At 37.9% G+C, this 22824-nt stretch overlaps 1 protein-coding gene across 6 annotated transcripts in view; it reads left to right on the forward strand.

Annotated features, from left to right (window-relative positions):
- The window catches only part of LOC124166043 (formin-binding protein 1-like), a 300513-nt gene that overhangs the window by 147207 nt on the left and 130482 nt on the right, over positions 1–22824 (forward strand). For all 6 annotated transcript variants that reach the window (XM_046543628.1, XM_046543630.1, XM_046543629.1 and 3 more), the window contains exon 2: positions 16370–16485. In XM_046543628.1, the coding sequence (XP_046399584.1) occupies positions 16370–16485 (116 nt within the window). The remainder of the gene's footprint in view (positions 1–16369; positions 16486–22824) is intronic.

Here is a 22824-nt window from a genome sequence, read left to right on the forward strand (position 1 = left end):
GAATAGAGCGAGTTGTGAGTGGGGAGGGGCTGTTACTGTCAGGTTTGTGAGGAAGGGAAAGGAAGAGAATAAGATTTATAGATAAAATTAAGTGTAATAGGGCTTTAAAGGAATGAAAAATGGAATTTCTATCGGGAAAACAAGTCGGAGCGATTCTCAAAATGGTAACGCGCCTTTTTTTCATACTCTCATTATGCATTGGTTACTAATTCATAAATTATATTTTTCGCGGAAGATTAAAAAAACCTGTGCTTATTACATTTCGTTGAATATCCATTGAATGAATTAGCGCATATTCTTGAACCACAATCTATTTATCAGCGTTAACGTAGCTTTCTGGCTTCTCATGTAGCCTTTTTTATACTGGGACCAAAAATTTCCGTAAGTTAATTGGGTGTTGCACTTTTTAAAATCCCATTCATTGCGTGCGCTTTTCTATATTGTTGATTTCCGGTGTATAAGTATGTATACATATTTGACTTTCGAAGCATATACATTCTTGACTTCGCATGCGAGAGTGGTAGTGCATAGGGAAACTTCAAATATGTGAAAGGCCGTTTGATCTATTAATTAATTAATGCAAAAGGATGAAAACTATTCTAATGTATAGATAAACATTCCTTGACGATGTGATTTATCTTCTTGTCGAATTTCTGTTACTAGGAAGCCTTTGGTTGGTTCCATGAATGTCGAGTTTGCTGCATGCCTACTTTATTGCTATTTGCTTTTGTTCTCGTTCAATCTTCGTGACTAATCTGCTCCCTGAGAAGAGGTCAGCGCGGGACGAGGGGCAGATAGAAATAAGTGGTATTCGACCTTTTGCTCCTCGGATCAACATCTATCGATTGTGATTCTCATTGATTCGTTATCTGAATTCTCATTCGATTGAGGAAACGTCCGTAGACCGTTGAGAGGATTGCTTTTCTGTGTATCGTAAATACGTCATTTTTTTCTCTTCAATCAGAACAATTGTGATGATACGTAGGTACTCTTCATCATTATAAGCAAAGTGTATTTTTCCACAGCATGGATTCCGTCATGGATGCATTTCATGCGTGTTTGTCTTGCTATCATGTATGATTTATCTCAATTTCAATCTCAATTCGTCTCAAGATTTTTAAACAAAGAACTGTAGAGATCCGAAATGGATCTTTGATATCTTACCATTCTTGCGTAGTTCTCCCTCAAAATTAAGTTTGAATTGTTCTCTTCAGTGAAAGTTTCCTTTTTTGTGGTTTGATAACGGCAATTTAGTCTGTATCATTTTTACATTAAATGGATCCATAATTTAAAATGCATGGCGTTTTCCGTTGCCCGTCGTTCACCATTTTTCTTGTGTCTTGCTTTCTGAGTTGTAATTTAGTGCGCAATGATATCGATTTCTTTCCTGAATTATATTGTAGTATTTCATCTTAAGGCTTATGATATATGTTGCGCTATATTCCTTGTATTTTTTGGTCTTCACATTTTTGGACTCTAGTTTAGAGAGATTATATGCTTGATAGGCTTGGTATACGTTGATTCTTTTATCGGCTTCAGGAAAATATTCCGTTTATGTCCCTTCAGGTGTAATGATAAAGTCAAAGTGCAATAAAAAATGTTTCTGCGGCTGTAAAAGCTAATTTTTCAATGCCTTTCATTTGTTTATTAACTCATATTTTTTTGCTAGAAAGCCTCAGGTTATCTCTACGCCTAGTTATAAAGGCTGATGTATTTTAAAGTTTAAACTGTGCTTGGGGTGGATATATTGTCTTATTATTTTCTCCCTGTCGTCGTGTTAAAAGAACAGTTTTCAGCTAGAAGTTTTTCTAGATGACCCTTTGGTATTCATAAGTGAGGTGGCTCGTCGCAACGGGTTTCTTAGCAGAATTTTTAGCTTATCCCTTGTGCCGCGTTTCGGCCAATCCAAAGTCATAATCTGGATTTTTCTCACGAAGGTGTCTGAAGCACCTGAATTCCTTCGCGTCTTCGAAGTTGAAGGTGCGTGATGTCGCACGCTCCCAACGGCAGTCAGAAATGAATAACTGCGCGGGTAGTGTGCTTCCTATAGGGAGGTGAGATTTGGCAGCTATTTGGCTCATCAGAGTCGCTTCAGAGTTCACGACAGTCAGCTCACGGCTTGGTCATTTTTTTTAAACAAACGCACCGCTGTTTTCTCTCTGCCTTTCTTTTTACTCCTCGCCACCGCCCTCAAGTTATTCCTTTGACATCTCTCCAGTAAATCAAAATTCTTCTCCTCCTGTTGTACATATATCCTCTGAGGTTGGGACCAGGGTGTCGTGGGGGCCGGAACGCCGTTCCGGCACTGGTTGACAAACGACGTAATGGTGAAATAAAACTTTTATCAATTTTGTTGCCTCAAAATGTCAATATATACATTCGAAACCAAAGCAAAACATTCGGTAATAAAATGAATATCATAATTTGTCAAAGAAACATAAGTACAGGGTTATATTTCACTTCTAAAAAAAAGTTAAGGAAAGTGCGTTCCGGCACTGCTAATTTTGCCATGACGTCACTGGTTGGGACGAATTGTTTGCCCCAGCCCTCTACTGTTTACATGATCGAAAGGATTTATATAACCGGTAGTTTACTTCTGTTATTAGACTGTCAATTTTTTTATGCTGACTGACGTATTATTCTGGATGAAACATTGAACTATTTTATTCTAATACTTTTCATTGCTCTTTTTACATGGGTACATTTTATAGTGAGGACCCCCCTGAAGGAACTATTTCCTATTCTGCGTTTGTCACAGAAATACTTTATTTTCAGTGTTCATGGGTATGTAGCCACATCAATGAAAAAATAGGGGGCTGTGCATGGTCACTTAAAACTTATAGAGAAGGGTCCATTTGTATATTTTTAACGTATAACCTTATTTATCTTCCTTTTGAAAAGATTCAGTAATTTATTTCATATTAGGTGATAGCTTATGTGATTGATTATGGCTCGTTAAATATGATTAAATTGGGTGTAAAGTAATTGACGACTATTTAAGCGCTTTCTCCGTCGGTGAGCTCAATTTAAATTTCAATGGGTAAGTTGTGGCTGTGGACTAAAAAAACAGCTGGCGCTGTGATTATTTTAGGTCACGTTGTAGGGCTCCTAAGGCACTGAGGAGAAATTCTATTTGTTGACCTAATTCACGTATCTCCCGAAGACTTGAGTGTCTCTAGAATTCAGTCGATTTCAAATCTTTCCTCAATTTTTCTCTCTTTTCCCATGTTTTCCCACCGCCCCAACTGAGTTGTAGCCCATGGCTCAAGGTTGTATGCTTTTTTAAAAGGTTTTCTCCCTACGCTCCTGGTTCTTTTTTTTTTTTTTTTAAGGCGAAACCTAGGCTCAGGTGTATCCTGATCCCAAGATGGATAGCCGAGGGTAAGGTATAGAATGACACGGCGAAAGCCCTTATCTTGACGGAAGGGCATCTGTGGAGAACTGCACGTGCGGCAGTGAAATTGCAGGAAGTTCTTCCACGGCAGAACGCTGTCCTATCAGAAATCGAATAATGCAGCCGAGTATCGATATTTATCAGGCTATGAAAATACACAGTAACAGCGTATTACAGAAATCTCTGCTCATCCCTGATTGATATCTTTGTTGATAGTAATTGCATTAAGTTATCTCCATAGGTACCTAGAGTCGTTGGCAGGCAAACTTGTAAAATACGCAGGAAGTGTTAAACAGTTATTACCAAAGGATGGAACTCCAGTCACAGTTTTTGCCTGTGAAATAGCTCAGGTGTGTGTCCGTCTATTTTATTGATGTGAGATAATTTTTGTATTCCAAACCACTTTTAAAAATTTTTTTTCCACCTTAACCGTTCAAAAGCGACGCTTAATATTATTTTTCTACCATTTTCTTCTCTTTCTTTGAAACTAATGCTAATGATTGCTCCTACATCCCAAAAACCGTGTCACTTGCTTATGCATTAGGTATATTACTTTGAAAACAGTGCAAATTATTTGCTTATGATTATTCAAAGCCGTGGTTAGAGGGATCTTATTCGAGCTGCTTATTATAATAAACTGATTAAACTTGCAATTAATGTCTGAAAGAAAAATAAGCTTTTAAAATTGAATTAAGCGTTACTTTTTTTGTCTTTCAGATGTATCATCGTAATTCGGACGTTCTAATATGCCTTTTTAATACTTCGCTTCAAGACTAATACGTATAAGAATTATTCTTTAACATTTTTGAAAACATAATAATCATTCTAATTTTCATGCGTTGGGTGAATTGTATTTCGAAATTTGTCCTGGTTGATATTCGCCTTAACGAAAGAACTGATAGCGGTTAGTTATGTTCGTTGTATCATTTGATGAATAATTATAAGGTAGAACTGTGTAACATTAATCATTCAAATTAGTTGCGATTAAACAGTCAAATAAATTTTCATCAATGATTTTAAATCGTTGATCGAAAGGTTGGAGGGGACTCGGGATATTTTAAACTTTCCAGGGTTAGCTCTTTTCGATTAATTTCTTCTCGTGTCCCTCTCTCGAGTGAACGCTTCGGGAGACCCTACCCGCCCCTCTACCCCCTCCTGTTTCCACTCTGGAAGCTTTTCGGGATGGCAACTCTTCTTTTGTAGTGCACTCCCCCTTCTTCGTCCAAGCCTAAATTTTTCGAGAAAAAAATTCGTTCTCCTCTCCTTATTTTTTTTGCCCATTTTCAAAGTTCCTTCATCTCTTCCCAGCCCTAAGGCGGTCAAAAGAGTTTTCCGTGCCTTTCACTCGCTAGCCGATTGGTTCCAGGAGACGTTCCCTGGCCAACACAATTGCTTCCCAATTATGGACGTTTTGGCGCATTATTGATTTCTTTGGATCCTTGCCAGATGACATCGAGTTCCAGGGAGGAATGTCTCTCGTATCCCTATTTTCATGCTATTATTGTCGTTGGCGGCCTAGTGGAATGTTAACCTACCTTGCTCTCTCGAAAGCAGGCCTCCTTCAGTCTGTTGGAATCAACTCAGCGGATTGCTCGCTTGGATTTTTGCAGCGTTAGTAAATCTTGCGTCTTCGTGAATGATTAAACAAATTGTACATCCTCCCGATGGTATATTTGTAGTTCCATTAAAACTTATCTTCAGATTCGATCGACTTTGATTTCTTGAAAGTAGTTGTGATAGTAGTTTTGATGGGAGATTACGCTATATCGGTTATATCTACTTTCTTGATTACCGGTGTTAATAGCAGACTGCCTCCACTTCATATAAATGCTCCTAGGAAAACATGAAGCTGTTACGATGAAGCATATGAGTTTCAGCGATAGGAACTTGTGCATCTTATATATTGAGTTTTGGGTTTTGTGATGGGAGCTTCGATCTGCAATGCAAATAATCACCAGCAAAAATATTCTGTTATAATAATGTGGTCAACCTTTGCCTATCTATTGGACACGAATAATGTTATTAATGTTAGGTAATCGTTTGCTGTTCATGTCAATTGATGTCTTATGAAATTTGAATGCCTGGTTAATTATGTAGCACAAGAACATGTTTGTTACCTAAATCCTTACCAGAGATCAAGTCTGTACGATGTTATTTTTCGTTTATGGCGAAGCATAGGTTTGCACTAATTCATGCCAGTGTGGTGACACTGCTTCTCCGCCTTGTTGTGTGTACCAAATTTTTTGCTTTCTACAAAAAAGCTTTAGGTATGAGGGGGTGGGAAGGATGTTATTGCCGTTAAAATGAGCCCGCATGTGCCAATCACCGCCAAAATCAGTCGTTAATATGTTGGTAACGCTGTACACTCTGGGTAACCCACTTCCTCTTTGGGGAAAAAGGAAATTCATTAGGATGTATCTTAGTAACGGCATGGATTTGTTTGAGTGTTAGCGGTGAAGTATGGTAATTTTTAATATTAGAAAGTATGATAATGTACCAGGGATAATATCAACAAGTAAAATTCTGTCTTCTTAATGGATGAGATAAGACAGTTTTCGACGATGGCACAGTGTAATCCCTCCAATCAGGCGTTATCTTGGTCGAAATTCGGACCATTGATTTCAAGGCGTATAACTTTGTATTTTCTCCCTGACTTAAACATGTCATGCTATCTATGTTTTCCCGTTTGGAAAACTTTTCCTTCCAGCGTACAAGGCTTATTCCGTGTGGCGGTAAATTTCCTGCTTCGAGGATATTTTCCTCGCAATTAAGCGTCCTCTTACTCACCGGGATTCTCTGAGTGTTTTTCCTTGTTAATATTTCCTGGAGCATCGTCTACGCAATGACACCGAAGAATTGTGACTTCAGTACAGCGTAAGAACATAGGTATAGCGCAAAATGAAAAATTACTAGTCATACTTTTTTAGAATTTAGCGGAAATCACTGCTAATTAGCTGAATATCTATTTTTTAGTATTGAAATTGTACTGATTTCTGTTTGGTTCACTTTGCTAGCCAGCTATTACTACTCTTTTATTACTCGCTTACGTTACCAATTCACTTAATTGTACCTGTGTGGATTTGCTGTTTAAAGCAATAAACCTACCGATTTTTCTAGTACCTAATACCGATAACGGGAGACAATTATGCGATGACAATAATTCACCTAAAATTTTGCACTGTCATTTTCTGCTGAGCATATTATTTAAAACATTAGTATTATTTCCATGGAAATTAATTCAGTAGAGAATGTTCATATTATTGAGTTCGATAACTCAATAATACGAACATAATTAATTTACGATGGTTCCTTATTTTCAGTTGAGGTTTTTACACTCCGTTTTCTTTGTACCTGTTTTGTATCATTTACGAGCAATATACCTCAGACTCGACTGACTACGAAACCTGCTTTTTTCGGTCTTATTCACCATTTTTCATTTACTAAAAGCGTAGCTGATGATGGTTACTCTTCGGAATGCTCTTCGCTTAATGATCAAACCATTGGTCTCCCTCTATCCTATTCTCCCGTAATATACGGCTTTAGTATTGTGCAAGCGCGCTCAAGGTAGTGATATTGTGATTCCCCGTCGAATAGCCTTCAGTATTGTAAGCTACCTGCGATCGAGCGACCAGCTATTATTATCGCTTATTTGTAATTTTAGACTATTTCACTTTCTTCTTACTACGTATTATGGAAAATGGAAGAATAAACTTAACAAGTTTCACTACTATATTTCAAAAAACACGACCCGGGTTTCGTAATATGATTACATCTTCAGGTCCATACATTAGCTTTACATAATGAAACGATTTCACAAAGTTAAGCCTGAAATAATCAGTTATATTCTTGCTAGGTATTAATATCACCAAATAATATAGTAAGTTTATCATTACTTATTATTAACTCCTCCGACTCGACTGACTTAACGCAACATAATGTTTTCTTCATAAGAATTATCAACCAATACTTATGTATATAGATCATAACAGGTTATGATAGGTGCCCATCGCGCAGTGATCAAATCGATTGGCGACCTCTTTTCCCGTATTGGCGCCCTAAATTCCCGTGCTCTGTAGCTTTGGTATTGTGCAAGCGTACCGTATTAGTTGTGTAGGTAGTGATATTGCGATTGCTCATCGAATCGCCTTGCAGTCCTGAAAGCATTGACCAGGCGTGGGCACGGGAAAGCCGTCACGTTGCGTGGTGATGACGCTTCGGGTTTCCCTCGAAAGTCGTGAAGCGGGGGCGTGGCGGATGGTTCGCTTCTCATTCGCGTAAGTGGAGACCAGGGTGTGGCACCTGTTGACTATGCGAGGCTGTGTAATAAGGGCGGGCCGTAATGTTTTCATCATTGCCCCTGAGAGAGACGGGTAAAATTGCATACTCTAGTCACTGGTCTAGTCAATGGAATGAGTATTTTAGCCTCTCCTCCAAAATAGCAAGAAATTTTTAGTTCAATAACGTATTAAAAATGTATACATTGTATTGGCTGGTCCTCACCTAACCAATACCATATCCGGGTATATACCAATACCAATACCATACTAATACCATATGCGGGTTCGAGTCCCGCATTGATAGGATGTGCGTTCTTCTATTGTTAATTTTTGCAACCCCTCATGTAAATGCCTCATTAAGCCGTTTTCAGGGGTAGTTGAGATAAAAAAATACCCTTCGTGTACTTGCAGGTTAAGGGCGGCAGATTTGTCCTAACGATTTTTTTAGCACATAATCAATAAATATCACGCACACAGTCACAATCATTAATCTTTGTGGGGTTCTCGTGATCACTGTTGTAAGAACTTTAGGAAATTATAAGATTTTATCTATAATAATAGGCATTATTTCTGGTGAAATAGTTTTACTGGGAAACAAACGCATTTGTAAATAAGTAAGTCACGCTTTTCCATGAGGGGTCTATCGTAGTCCTTCTTGCATTTGCGCAAGGAAAAGTTGGAAAGGTAGGTATTGTGAAAAATTAATTGTGAGTGTAGAAATTTGGAGGCATAATGAAATGGAGAGTGAAGCTATAGAGGTTGTGTGAATGAGGAAGGCAGGGAGAATAGGTATGTTAAAGGAGTTTGTAGAGCAGCGGATTTCATAAAAGATTTGAAAATTATGGGGTAGCATGAGAGCGACGGCCTTAAGAAGAAAATAAGATAAAGCTCATTGACGATGGTTTCAGGCCCCATTTCCGGGAACTTCCGTACATCAGCAATTAAAGAACTAACTTCTAACTTTTAAAGGATTCATTTTTCAGAACAATTACGCCGCATAGCACCATCATAAGGTAAAATAAAATGCCGTAACTGGCCGTGGAAGTAAACCTTTAACACTTGAAATTGCCTTTTGTTCATTTGAACCGTTATTTGAAGTGTTTTACATCATAATTGCGTTGTATCTATAAGGTGTACCTCTCTACCCTGTTGTGAATCCCAGCCGACTTTATGGCAAAGAAGTGTTCTTGTTTCAAATATGCTGTTGCCGTATTGCAATGGAACTATTTTTGCTTTCGACGACGCAATGCTTTCTTTCCAGAATGCGGGGAAAATCTTTTCCTCCTCGCAGCTGTTCGCTCGAAGTCGTATTTTATTAGCCACATAGAAGTCCTGTTATTTGTGGACGCGAGTTGGCCCAGGCTACAATTCGCGCTCGGAATTTGTTTTGGCGAGGAGTCGATGGCCTAACAATCGAATTTTTACGAGAGGGAAAGTCGCTTTGTGGTGAGATCGAAGTTTACTTGAGTGGGCGTATTCGTACAATGTCATTTTCTTGTCTTCTCCCTTGGGTTGGCGATGTGGGGGCCTTTTCTGCCATTGGTGGGAAGGCAATTTGGGGCCAGTTCCAAGTACAGTTGGGTTTACCATTGTGACCATCTCTCAATTTTTTTAATTATCTATTTTATTATTTGAAGGATATTAGAAGGTAGTTGCACTTTATCAAATTCATTTTAATGTATACGAAGAATTAAAATAACAATGGAATATTGCAACTACCTTTTTTTCAATGTAATGACTATTACACGCTTGAATCGATTGAATTTATACTTTGGTGAACTTTGGTATACTTTGGCATATACGTGAACAATTGAGTTGCGGAGAATTAAGACTTGTAGTCTCCCTTGAGGTCAAGTGCAAGTACACTTGAAGTGCGGAAATGGCGGAAAAATAACATTGGCCTCCGTAGATGGTTGGTTAGAGATCCTGATGCGAATTATGGGTATACTGGTACGAGAACAAATTGAATGATTTTTTTCTTGGCGAATTTTTCAATTTTTTTATTCATGTTTACATTTGGTCCCATGACTGTATTTTGAGATTGAAATTTTCAAAACTAGGAAAAATATTTCATTTTTTTTATCATAAAAGGTTTTTGATTGGTTTGAAGGTTTATGTTATTCATCTGTAACAATGTTTGAAAAAATATATCAACATACAGTTGAAATTTGTTAAATTTATTTACATTTTTCTATTTTCTATGAAAAAACATTGAAAAAATTGAATGAAGACACATGGTGATTTCATCTACTCAGTGACGGCTTGTGTGATAAATTTTATCTTTAGATTATATTTATCACATATTTTTTTTATTTCGCCAGCATTATGAACGAGCCATACCCATGCAGCTAGTGAAGGTATCATGAAAAAATATTTAATGGTAAAAAACAAATATTTTTAAATATATTTTATTTATGAAAATAATAAAGATGGAAGTAAATTTAAAATGTTTTTTTTAAACAAAAGCTAAATATTTGTAAATTTACCTTCATTTTTTATGGCTCCCTCGGATAAAATTTATAAAAGTAATTTTAATTCATGATACCTAAAGAAGTAGCTCAACGAAATTGGCTCCTGTTGTAAATTTTGTATTTAGATTTGAAATTTTTTTCTCGAAATTTTATATTTCACATTATCATCATTGTCAACAAGATTCGCACACTTAGTTGAGAAAATAAATGTTGTGCAACAAACGTATATAATTGTATTACTTACAAGGGGAGACCACGAAAGTTGCTCCGCCTTTTTCAATGCCGTATTTTTTATGGCCTTCGGAATGGTGAACACATCCCTGAACTAGTAGTGGTTCCGTTGAATGGGCCTTAGTTTGGCTGTAATTAATTAATTTTCATGCGGTACTTTTCACAAGCCGGCTATAGTTTCATGATATCTCACCCTTCATCACGATGGTCAGGTGGGGAAGTGGTTAGCGTACACGGCTACCATCCGGGGGACCAGGGTTCATGCCTCCCTGATGGCTTTTTATTTCCTTGTCTCCATTGTGATCACACGGCGTTAACTTTTTCATTTATTTTAATTGCGACAAGCATAGACATGAGACTATTTTTTTATCACCATAATGACGTTTAGGTATTTAAGCAGTGTCATTTCAAACACGGAGATACGACGACTACACTAGCAAGGGTTGGTGTGCGCCAAATTGTTAATTTCTTCATTGCTTATACTGATCAACCTCCACATTAAAAATGGAAACCACTCTTGCAAGAGCACATGGCATTATAGGCTCGCGGCGACCAACAACATGCGTACAGACATAATTAATAAGAACACAAAACGAATATAAAATGCCATATCTCTCGAACACTTGTAATTCACTTTACTCCAAAGGGAGTTTACTTACACAGTTCCTATGTGCTAAAAGAACCATTCCGAAATATAATTTCCATTAATAAATAGGATGAAATAAAAGTTTATGACCCTGGACCGGACGTGGTGGCGTATAAAATACGTCAATCTTCGAAAGCCAAGGATTTCAACATCGTACGTACATTCTGGGCTAGAATGGTCTCGTGTATTCCTACAATGTACTTTGACTGTCTATATTGCGAGTTTTCAAAGTTCGAGGTATTGTAGCTAATTTGTTTTAGATCAGCAAGAGGAACCCGTCACACGTGGCGTATAAATTACGCCGGACGACCGGCCGTATACCACCTTTGTACCTTTATATCTGTATCACCTATAAATGTACAAGATTTTACTAATGTCTACAAATAAATATTAATTTTAACAAAAATCGAGTATTATCATATATGCACATAACATGGGAAAAGTACGCCATTCGCCCGGTTGTGAAGAAATAACAGTCGCGCCCGCTAGAGGGTTAAAAGCAACAATTACACCAAATGTGTCTTGTGCTCGCCGCTTCCCAAAATCTTCCGTAGCCCTTCCAATATAATAATATGCACCAACAAATGTCATTTCTTCCAAAAAAAAGCCACTACTGTAGCCCCCCATTAATCTTTCGTTATGTTTTTGAGTAGAAAGTGGAGCCTTCACTTCTCCGCGTTGAAAATGACACTGCTTTAATACCTAAACGTCATTATGGTGATAAAAAAGTAGTCTCATTTCTATGCTTGTCGCAATTAAAATTAATGAAAACGTTGACGCAGTGTGATCACAATGGAGACAAGAAAATAAAAAGCCACTTCCCTGTAGTGCGAACCTTGAACCCTGGTCCCCCGGCTGGTAGCCGTACACGCTTACCACTACCCCACCTGACCATCGCGGTGAAGGGTGAGATATCATGAAACTATACGCGGCTTGTGAAAAGTACCGCATGAAAATTAATTAATTGCAGCCAAACTAAGGCCCATTCAACGGAACCACTACTAGTTCAGGGATGTGTTCACCATTCCGAAGGCCATAAAAAATACGGCATTGAAAAAGGCGGAGCAACTTTCGTGGTCTCCCCTTGTTAGTACAAAAAACCTAGAACATAAAATTGTTTTTGTACCTGGCCACTATAAAATGGCAAGTATATGCTGTATGTGGTTCTCTTTCTTTAAAATAAAATAAAATTTGTTAAATTGATTTTCATTTTTATCATATCCTTGGAAAAGAACTAACAAGAAAAAAATATAATTTGGAGACATCTGTTGACATAACCTGATTGACGAAACCCACTCTAACGATTTATGTCATGTTTAGCTATACACTTTAGTTCCTCGAAATTTTTCATGCCATTTCATCAGCGTAGAGGACTCGCCACGCCCTCGGAGCTGGGAAAAGTATTGGCCGCTGCTTTACCGTTCAAGCCTCTCTGCTTACCTGTGTGTTATAGAGTAGTATATGTGCATGCATGGGGTCGTTCGTTACTCGGGGTTGACGGAAACGGGGCATTTTACGAGTGAGAAAGTGAGGGTATGTAGAGGGTGATGGGATTGGAGTGGGGTTCGAAGAAGTGTCTGCCAGCAGACGATGCCAAGTGGGGTGGAGAGTGTTCTGGAAAAGAAAGTGATGGGAAGTGAGTTGGGGGATGGGGAGGATAGTGAGTCCATTGGCCGACGCTCTGAGAGGAGGTAGATGCTCGGCCAAGTTCTCCTCTTCCCTCCTTCTCGATTTAGTTTGGGGCGTCTAAATTAAGAGATGTTTTGGGACGGTGGTCCGTGGGCAGGTGATTTTGGTGAAGCGGAAGGCGTTACTTCAGCCGGGGATAATGAGGCAGGGCATTTTTCAAGGGAGAAAAGGATGCTTTTAATCTTGCATGAAGCGTGCACGTAGTTACTTCTAGTTACTACTCGTATTTTGTGTTTCATTCATGGAGCAACGGAATGGTATCCTTTAGAGAAGCAGGCGTCATTGACCGGTATAATTCGAGCTTTTAGATTTCATTTTTTTAATTCGTAAAATCTCTTCACTCCTCAGCACTCAAGCGGTGTTCAGCTAGTTCCCGATTCGTTTATTTTGGAGAAGGAACGTTTTCTCGATCTCGATTTTATGAGAGCAATTTTCAGCTAGTTCCCGAATTTTTAATGTTAAGAAAGAATTTTTTGAAAACTTGATATCCTTATTAATTTTTTCTAGCGAATTTAATCTTATTATTAAAAATATTTGGCCTTTGTTTTTTATTAAACGGTAAACTATTAAACTGTGAGTTGCTGGATTCACAGATATCCCAAACTATGGAAAGAAATTTCCAGAAAATGACATTTTTCCACGTGAATTCAGAAAAATGCTGACCATCCATGGAAAATGAAAATTTAAGTACCCGAATCAATGCCTTATGAACGGTTTCAAATCATTTATTTCTTCTTTACCGCCTTAAATTTTGTTAAAATCTTGCCTTGATTAATTTTCTCCGAATTCTAAGTTAATATTTACGAACTATTGTCCATGTTTAGTAGATGTGGAGAAGTAACAGGCTGGTGCTTTATCCTAGTTTATCGACGTGATTACTTGCATTTTCTGACTCAAAGATGGAAAATGTCACGTACTTAATAGGAAAATATTCGTTCTTTATCTTCACATGAGCACAAGTTATTTTCTTTTGTTTAAATGAATAAAAAGATACTGCATGAAATATACAAACTTCTTGATTCTTCCCTTTTTTACTTAGCTCTTTATTATGAAGTTATGATTATGATATAAATATATTATGATTTCATGAAAAGTTTTAGGGCCAGTCGATCCTATTACATTATTGCATGGGCAGTGTAATGTGATTTGGGGCCTTCGGGCTGGGGCACATGACGGGGCCCCCCTTACAAGGGTTCGGGTGTTCTTCTCCAAAAAATATTAGGAAATTGCATTCCCGGAAAAGGATTTTGACGCTCTTCTAGCTCTTAAAAACTGGATGAAATTTAATGAAAAATAATAATTAAGTTGGAAAAAATATTTTCAAAATTGAGAATTTCATCGCTTTTTAAAATTTAATAATGTATCATAGTTCTTATACCGATTTAGTGAATTCGTTCGTTGAGACTGCTCATAAATCTAAAAAAAACATCAAAAATAATCGTTTCGAATAAACCTTGAGAAAAGCATCAGGTTGTATTTATTCTTATGGCACCATTATTTTTTTTATTTTTTATGCGATCCTTTTACTCTGAGTAGGTAGTAAATAACGAAACTAATGAAAACGTAGAATTGTGTGTTTCCCTATATGCGCTGCAATCCAACCGCAAGGTGCCACAGAGGACCTCGTGGAATTGTAGCCCGCCAAGGGGATGCATAGAGGAGGCCCAATTCTATCCCACGGAATAGACTAATTTCTGTTGCCACTTCAGTCGTATTTTAATCGGTTTTCAAAAATGACCGCGGCGCGGTAATGAGTGCAATGCGATCCACTTTTTTTTCAATGTTTTGCAGTGTAATGTTTGTAATTGTGAGGAATAGCATGGAAAAGTTATGAATTTGATAGATCACATCATCATGTATATAAATTTTGGTTAACATCCCAAATTATATGGGTAAACTTTTCTCGGGATTTCCACCGGGTTAATTTTTTTATAACGGCCAATAAACATTAGCATTAACATTTTGGCCGTTATAAAAACATTAACCCGGTGGGAATCCCGAGAAAAGTTTACCCACATTATTCGCCGGGAAAGCATAAAATCATATATTCCAAATTATACCTTATTTCCCTGTGAAACTCGGATCTCTTTGTCTGTCAGCGACGCGAGTGGTGATTTTTGTAAACCCATTTAAATGCGCGATGGGTGACAAAACATATTGAGGCCGACCTTAGGATCCTCTATTAAATTCTTCGTGGTTGTCGCCCTATGTGGACGGGTGTTGGCCTATCTCCGCGCTAAGCCAACCGCAAGGTGCCACAGAGGACCTCGTGGAGTTGTAGCGCGCCGTCGCGTGAGATTCCGCGGGTGACCTCGAAAATGCTTAGCCGGTGTGAGTGGACTCGCTGCGATCCTAAGGTGTGTTCCCATGACGCGCTACGAATGAAGAGGAGGGGGGGGCAGATTTCGGAGTGGGGGGGGGGCTGGAGGGGAGAGTAATGGTGTGGGAACGTGAGGTTGAAGAAGGGGAGACTATGGAATGTCGTTCTCACCTTCTAGAAGGGATGGGCATTGTTGCGGAGTTTTCCCGCTGAATTCGATTAGGCAAATGTTTTGGTTTTTTCAAAATGAAATTGATGGCGCTTTCTTGCATGAAAGTGCTCCCGCTTGTATTCATATTGGTATTATCAAGGTCCCTAGATGCTGGTCGCTCAACTGTGAATCTGACTCAATGTATCGTAACAACCGATTTCACTCAATAAGTAATGAAAGTCTTCGCAAACTTGCTGATGGAAATGAGGCTCATGTCGAAGACATATTCAAACCATTGCGTACCTGTTTCCACCTAGTTCATTCCACATCCTCCACCTTGATAGCGCTTGTGGAATGTCATAATGTTTTGATAACCTTACCGTGGAGGATTGAATGACAAGTATCACGAATATTATACTTTGCACTACTTAGTCAACTTTATCAGTGTATAGGAATCTCAGGAAGACCACTCTTTTCTAAAACTTGGAAATTCAGGGAAATGAGGGAATTTAATTGTGTCATAAAAGTCATTGAATGCCAGGAAAGCTACAGTGTAATCTGTAAAACTCTCCTTTGCTGTAAAAATAGAGGGTCATTTCTCTTTAGTATATAATCGATATTTAATCATCGCATCCCTTACGCGATATTTTGATGGTGGACCACACGATTATTTTTATTCAGTAATTATATATAATTTTTTTACAACATTTTTGCCTCTTAATTGCACCTTTATACTCTGTAAGGCCGAATATTCCGTCAAATGCATCTCATCAAACAGTCGGGGACATTGAGGAAATAGTATGAAAAAGTCAGGGAATTTGGACACATATATCAATTGCCACCTGGATTTTGATTATGATGTACAAAGACGAAGAAGATGCTTATGTCAAACAAAAAATTAGAATGAGAATAGAGGCTTCCTTCTAGCACTGAAAAATAAAATGCTGATCATGGGTGAGCCCCCACTCTAAGGTGAGGCTGAGGATATATTAAGTTTTTCGGTTGTATACGTTTGTAATTCAGGTAGCTAGGACCGTTAACTTTCTATGTGGTTACAATTATTTGAATAGTTATTTCTGTTATTTTTTATTTTTTAATCGCCAAATAATATATCATTCCCATAAGCACTCATTTGGTTGAACGTTTGTTTGCATTGTGATTCTAATCGACATTTTCCTCTTTCAAAATAGGACCAGTATGATAACATAGCAGCACACACCCAGAAAGGAATAGACTTCTTGGAGAAATATGGGCACTTCATCAGGGACAGGTGTGCCATTGAAATGGACTACGCTGGGAAGCTCCGGTAAGTTCATTCTTATTTACTACATATTTGATGAAAGCCTCGAAATGTGTTCTTTGGATTGGAACCCATTACTGCGTGGCCATCGCATAAATATTTTTACCTCAAACTTTAAGTTGCGATATACATAATATTCAGAACGAATCAGATATAAGAGCTCCGGAGGTTAATAAGGTCTAACACATTTGCTAGAACATGGTGGGTGCATATTGTTTTCCTTTCAGGAGTTAATTTTCATGCTGCGGATTTCGTTATTGCACAATTGGTGTAGCTCAATAGACTGGTGTAGCATGTGATGGCTGGTAAATTTCCGTAATTTCTCTAAACTTCTCTTGGCTAAATAGTTCTTGCTAGTCATTCCAAATCTGACTGACAATGAGTTATTGTGCTTGATGATGACGTATTGTCGATATTCATTCATGAAAACCTTATACTTTATTTATTTATTTATTTATTTATTGCCATTACCCCATAAACAGCACATTTACGGCCTTTACAATGGGGAATTAACGATTAACAATGAAGGACATTCACACACGCCCACGCCCTGGATAAGGGTAACTTACCCAGGCGGGATTCGAACCCGCGACCTTCGGTTTGGCAGGCGAGAACTTTACCCCGCCGCCACCGAGGCCGGCTTTGGTTTTTATTTATGGAAATAGGTTAAAATGAACGATGTCAAACTTGTCGATAGTAATAGAAATCTAACACCAGAAAACTTTTGTACATCCACTCTTTTAAGGGATTGATTTGAATATTCATTCTGCGAGAATTGGTTTGGATGCCAAGAATTCCATTGAATAGAATTGGAAAAATTTTGGTGGGGCAATTCCGCTTGTTTCTAAGTACATCTCCTCAAGTTTTTATCTGATAACGATTTTTTATGGAGGCCATTGAGTTAACTCTGCTTTATTATCAGTAAGATTTTTATACACTTGAGATACGCCGCCATTTTCAATTGTTGTCGCAAGTATGGGCTTTCATGGGGAAGTCTCTGAGGCATTGATGGAGCCACACTGAAAGAATGAGTTTAATAAATTAATAGGGTCCTGACTGGTTTACATTACATTAAAGTTCTTAGTTTTATAAGGCAATCTAAAGCGGTAGACATGAGAAAATGAGTCTTCAAAATAATTATACCACCTAAGGGTTTTTTTTTATCAAAAGTAATGTGTTATTTAATAAAAAAAATAAATTTGCTGCAGGAGAAACGAGACAATGATCTGGCTTACAGTACTCTTTGAACAAATCTTATTTCAGGCAACGACTGCTTGATGGCTTTGCGCCTGGTGAAATGGGTTAAGGGCAAGTGTGAAAATGGAATATTACCTTAGAATGAAATTTTTTTTAATAAAATTTCATGCTTGAATTCCGAAAGCATGCACTTTTATCGGCGTAGCAGGTGAAGCGCAGTTTTTGTGAATTTTACTCGTTGAAATGACCTTCTAACGTCAAGAGGCATCGATGGGTTTCAAAACATTTCCATTTCAGTTTTCTCGTTAATTGTTTTAGACCTTTCAATTTTTGCCCCTCTCTATCAATCTCAAACTTTCTGAAGAGACTGTCCAGTGTCCATGGCTACATGAATTATATGGCGACGTTTTATGTCGGATATTGAGGAGGAAATTTAAATTTAGTATGATATTTCACAGTTTGAGCTTCACGCAGTCATTACAAGGAATGAATCTTGTAAGTGCCCTACAGTATCACGCAATTCGTGCAGTGTGAATAGCACCTCACATGATTTCTCGCTGTGATTTTGCGTGCGAGCAAAACCTTATGCCTTACGGGCAAAGGTGAACGTTTTCGTGAAGGCCAGTATCGATTTTACCTTTCCGTTCACTTATTTTTGGTGACCTTGCTTTTTAGGCATTATTTTTGGGTACTTTTGCTGTGTCAGGTATTGCTTCACCCCTCATTAACCTCATTGTCACGCTAAGTTTAGTGAAGGCATTTGTAGCCATGAATTATGTACCCCCTTTTTCAATCATGCATGTATTCTTTAAACTGAAATCGTTGCTACGGGTACTTTCAGAAATTAAAATAAATCTGCATAATGACTCGCGGCTCAAAATTTAACATTCAAAGACGATGGTTTAAGGCTGTGCCTTGTGGAATCTAGCCATTGCAATATGTAGATTAAACTTTCCCATGACAAATTTAAAAATATTTCACTTTAAAATACATGTCATTTAAACCGCTCAGCGAAACCAGTCATTGATGTATTCTTGGTATATTTTGCTGTGGAGTAATGCAAATTTTGACGTTATGTATTTCATAAAAATTTCAGTCGGCAAATTAACATTTTTCCCGAAAATTAAAAAGAGGAAATCAAAAGTTTAATTACAAGATGAATGAGGGTTAACCTATCGTTATTTCTCGCATTCTAAATGTGGTATTAGCTAATACGTTGAAGTTTTGCAAATTTCATTAAATATTTGGGATGTTAAAGGATATACATATTTGCTATTGAAAGTTCGTCTGGTACTCGACGGTTATTCCCTATTCGCTGTAAATATATATTAGAAATCGAATGTTAGATGTAGAGTTATCTAGTCTATCTAATATTAGAGCGATGGAAATTGGGGGGATTGTATGCCAGACTGTGAATTACTTTTCTTATGGGCATTTGATATCATTGCAGGTGTAGCCGTTTATTGTGATGAAGTTTTTATCCGAAGAAAGTTGTGATACATCCTCCGTGTTATGCCTCACAATAAGTATTGTTAAAGGTGCACGTCAAACTTTCGATGAATGAATTAGATTTATGCAAATAGAAGCCTCTGCATCGGTGTAACCTGTCCTGATAGGGTCATATCCAAGTACTACCGGTACAGAATTCAGGAATTCCCTAATTTTTGCTGCACTTACTGATTACTGCACTGGCCCGAAAACAAGGTTAGATTTTTTGTCAGGGTCAAGTAATACTCGGTAATAAAACGTTCGGTGGTGTGGATAAATACTAGTTGCCTGTTGGTAGACTGTGGCCACCCTATTCTACAGGAGGTTATCTGCGTTTAGATTTTTAAAACACAGTGTGTGTAAAATTTCTTAGAAAAACTGTTGAGGCGTTTTTTACGGCACGATCTATTGGCTGTTAGATATTGGAGATTGCGTGAATACCTAATGACGCCACATAATTTAAGTAAGTGACAACCTAAAGCAGTTCTAGCTTTGTGTTGATTTTGCACTTCGCCGTGTTGAGAATTCTCCTCGTGGTTAGCACTATCGATTAGTCTATGCTTAGATTATTATTATATATTATTAATTGTGCGATGCTTACTTCTCCACGACAAAGATGCGTTGTATGCCACTGTTTTTCGTTGTATGAAGTTTTAAGGTGCAGCTGAGGCCATCTAAGGAGAAATTTGGCTAACTGAACCCCACTACCGCATTGATTTTTTTCTTCATAAAGAGATTTAACAAAAAGTATTTAATGCATTTCAATTCGTAAATAATGGAAATGGGTATCCAATATTAACGGTTTTAAGTCTATTCTTAGCAATAGAGTCAATTAAATTCATAATTTATCTCTTCATAATAAAAAAAAATCGCCAGTATTGAATAAAAGCTCGTTGCGTCGTTTCCTTCACTATTACCACTGCTTTAGACAGTCTACCCTGGCTAAAGCAATAAATGAAATGACCTCCCATCGTTCCTATTTTTTAATCATTTACCCGAAGTCCAAAATTCACAAAGCTTGATAGTGATCAGTATCTGCAACTGTTATCGGGATTCAAATTAGTTGCCGAGACAATTAATTCAAAATTCAATTGCAAAATGTGTTTTTTTTTATTAAGTCATAATTTGCTGCGACCGCGAAAGATTTGTATATTTATTATGCAAGGATTAACATTTCGTCAATTTACGTAGAGTATGCGTTATGTCTTCAACAGATCTCTGACTCCTTCGTGTCTAACGAAAATTTATGTACGATATTGAAGATATTACTATAAGTTTGTTACGTTAAATAGACATAGGGATTTTTGGATTCAAATGTGTAATGCGGTCATTCACTCCGACTCAAAATCGCTAGGCATAGAAACAATGCAGTTGATAGAAGGGAATGGTAAGTCACGGAAAAAACGATCTTCCTCATTCAGTCATTCTCTTTTAGGCTTAAACAAAATTCGCTTAAGTTGCCGTCCCTTTTACATGAGTTGGTGATCTCTTTAGAGTTCGGAAGTAGAAATACTCATTGAGGGAAGGAATTGCTGTCAATGGTAAAAACTACAACTAAGTACGCGAAATCAATACGTAAGATCGATTATTAGCGGAAACCCACGCGGCATGAATTCATAAGGCCATCAACGTATCTGCGTAAGGGTAGAGGCCGTCGATTTTTTACCACGAATAGTTTTAGGCGTGGTTGATGGATGAAAAATGTCTTTATTTTATAAACTAAAAACTGCAAGCATTTGCATACGAGTCCATTAAGAGGTTACCCCAAGCGACGGCAAATTTCCAATGATCAAAATAAAATCAATTACGCTTTTCAGGCAATTTTCTCCGTCGGCGCATGAGACATTGCAAACCGATGCACCCTATTTCAGCACCCTCATTCTATATCCTAAGTGGTTGGATCGTCTACTGTCTCGGCGGGCGGCGAATCCGTAATCACCCATTTGAGGCAAAGTGCCTTCCCTAGCACTATCGGCGAGGCCTCCAAAGTGCAGGCACATGCATAAAACCCGTGAGGCGCCGTGGCTCGTCTCAAACGAAAAGAGAGGGAAGGTTTGGGTGTCATTGCTAGGGTGTCTCGTAAAAACCCTTTCAGCGAAGTACCTTTTCTTTAACCTGCCCTCGTTAGCTTCCCTACCCTTCCATTGTTGTACCCTTATGTCCTCCTCCCCAGTCGCCCGCACCTCTCACGTCGAAGCGCGGCAGATTCCCTAACCTGTGGATTCAAGGGGTGGGTTCGTCGCCCCGTTTGGCGCCCACAGTAAAATAACATTCTGCCTCCCATAACCCATGTTCCTCATCCAACCCAACCGTGGCTGCCTTTAATGGGAAGGTTGTCGTGTCCAGTCATCCCACGCCTGGATGTCATTCATTCCTTTGGGGGATGTACAGGATGTGCCGAGAACGAGGAAAAAAAACTATTTTCAAGCTAATTTCGCTGCATTATGTTTGGCTTTACTTCATCATCATGATAATAAGCATCATCAGTACACGCTAGTTTTTTTCTATGAACTCCCAAAAGATGTGAAGCTATTATTTTTCATAACCCTTATATTAATGTATTTCTAATTTTTCATTGAAACCGTCCTTAACGTTGGACCAATTTTCACAGTTTTTTTCCTACTCTCATGTAAGCAAAAATGAGCATTAGAACCCCAAAGAAAATCAAAGTTGTTACATCCGACTCCCTGATGAGTGCTTATGTAATGCGTGAACGATCCCTAAAATCTTTTTGCCTCTCACATTAACTATACTAGGTGCATTACGAGGTAAATTTATTGTCATAAACGAGTCCTAAACACGTCATCAAGCATCGTTATCACGACAAACTGTGCGTCATAATAACCAACTCATGAAAAAATTGAGGCGCCTCTATTAATTTTCGAGTTTAGGATATTAATTCTTCTACAGAAATCAACAGACGTCATTTAGTTTATAAATGTCCAATTATTTGTATTTAGTGAGCAAATTTCAATCGAATCAACGTATTTTTAAGTTTCTATGAAGTTGAAGTGTAATTACTCGGCGAAGCCATGTTAATGGGAGCGTCGTCCGGTCATCCAACGGCTGCATGCCAGACATTATTTAAGATCATTCCCATTTTAGTTCCGAGTTTGTTTTCGCGGGAATTTTACTAGCATTTTTATAAATAAATATTGAATAGGTGGTCGTAACTAGTCAGTATGGGATGGGTAATGAAGTCGTCTTTCAATGTGATGTTGCTGTACTAGTACGAGCACCTTATAAAGAAATTTCTTTTACTCTAATCAACTAGAACGCGAAATAAAACGCTAGTAAAATTAGAAATATATATTTCGTGCAGTAAGAACTTGAGTATCTCTTGTCAATTGATATTTTCTGGGTAATGGTGGTTATATTTATTTACACGAATGTATCAAAATGCTAAATAAATAGAACACGAGATTAAAGGTGGAGTCTCTGAAAGGTAAGGGACCCACCATTTTTCTCCCTGCTAACCCATATTATGAAAATTGATAACTCGATTTAAATTTTATAAAGATTTTTTTACGCCCTAGTGCTGGAGGCTCACGTCAAGTGAGCTGAAGTTGAAAGAAATAACTGGCAGAAAAATTCTGTGGACGTATTTATTGGTGGTAATAGTAATAAAATCCGAAGATTCAAGCGTGATGGAGTGGAATA

The sequence above is a fragment of the Ischnura elegans genome, chromosome 9, assembly GCF_921293095.1.
Source record: "Ischnura elegans chromosome 9, ioIscEleg1.1, whole genome shotgun sequence".
In the NCBI taxonomy this organism is placed as follows: Eukaryota; Metazoa; Arthropoda; class Insecta; order Odonata; family Coenagrionidae; genus Ischnura; species Ischnura elegans.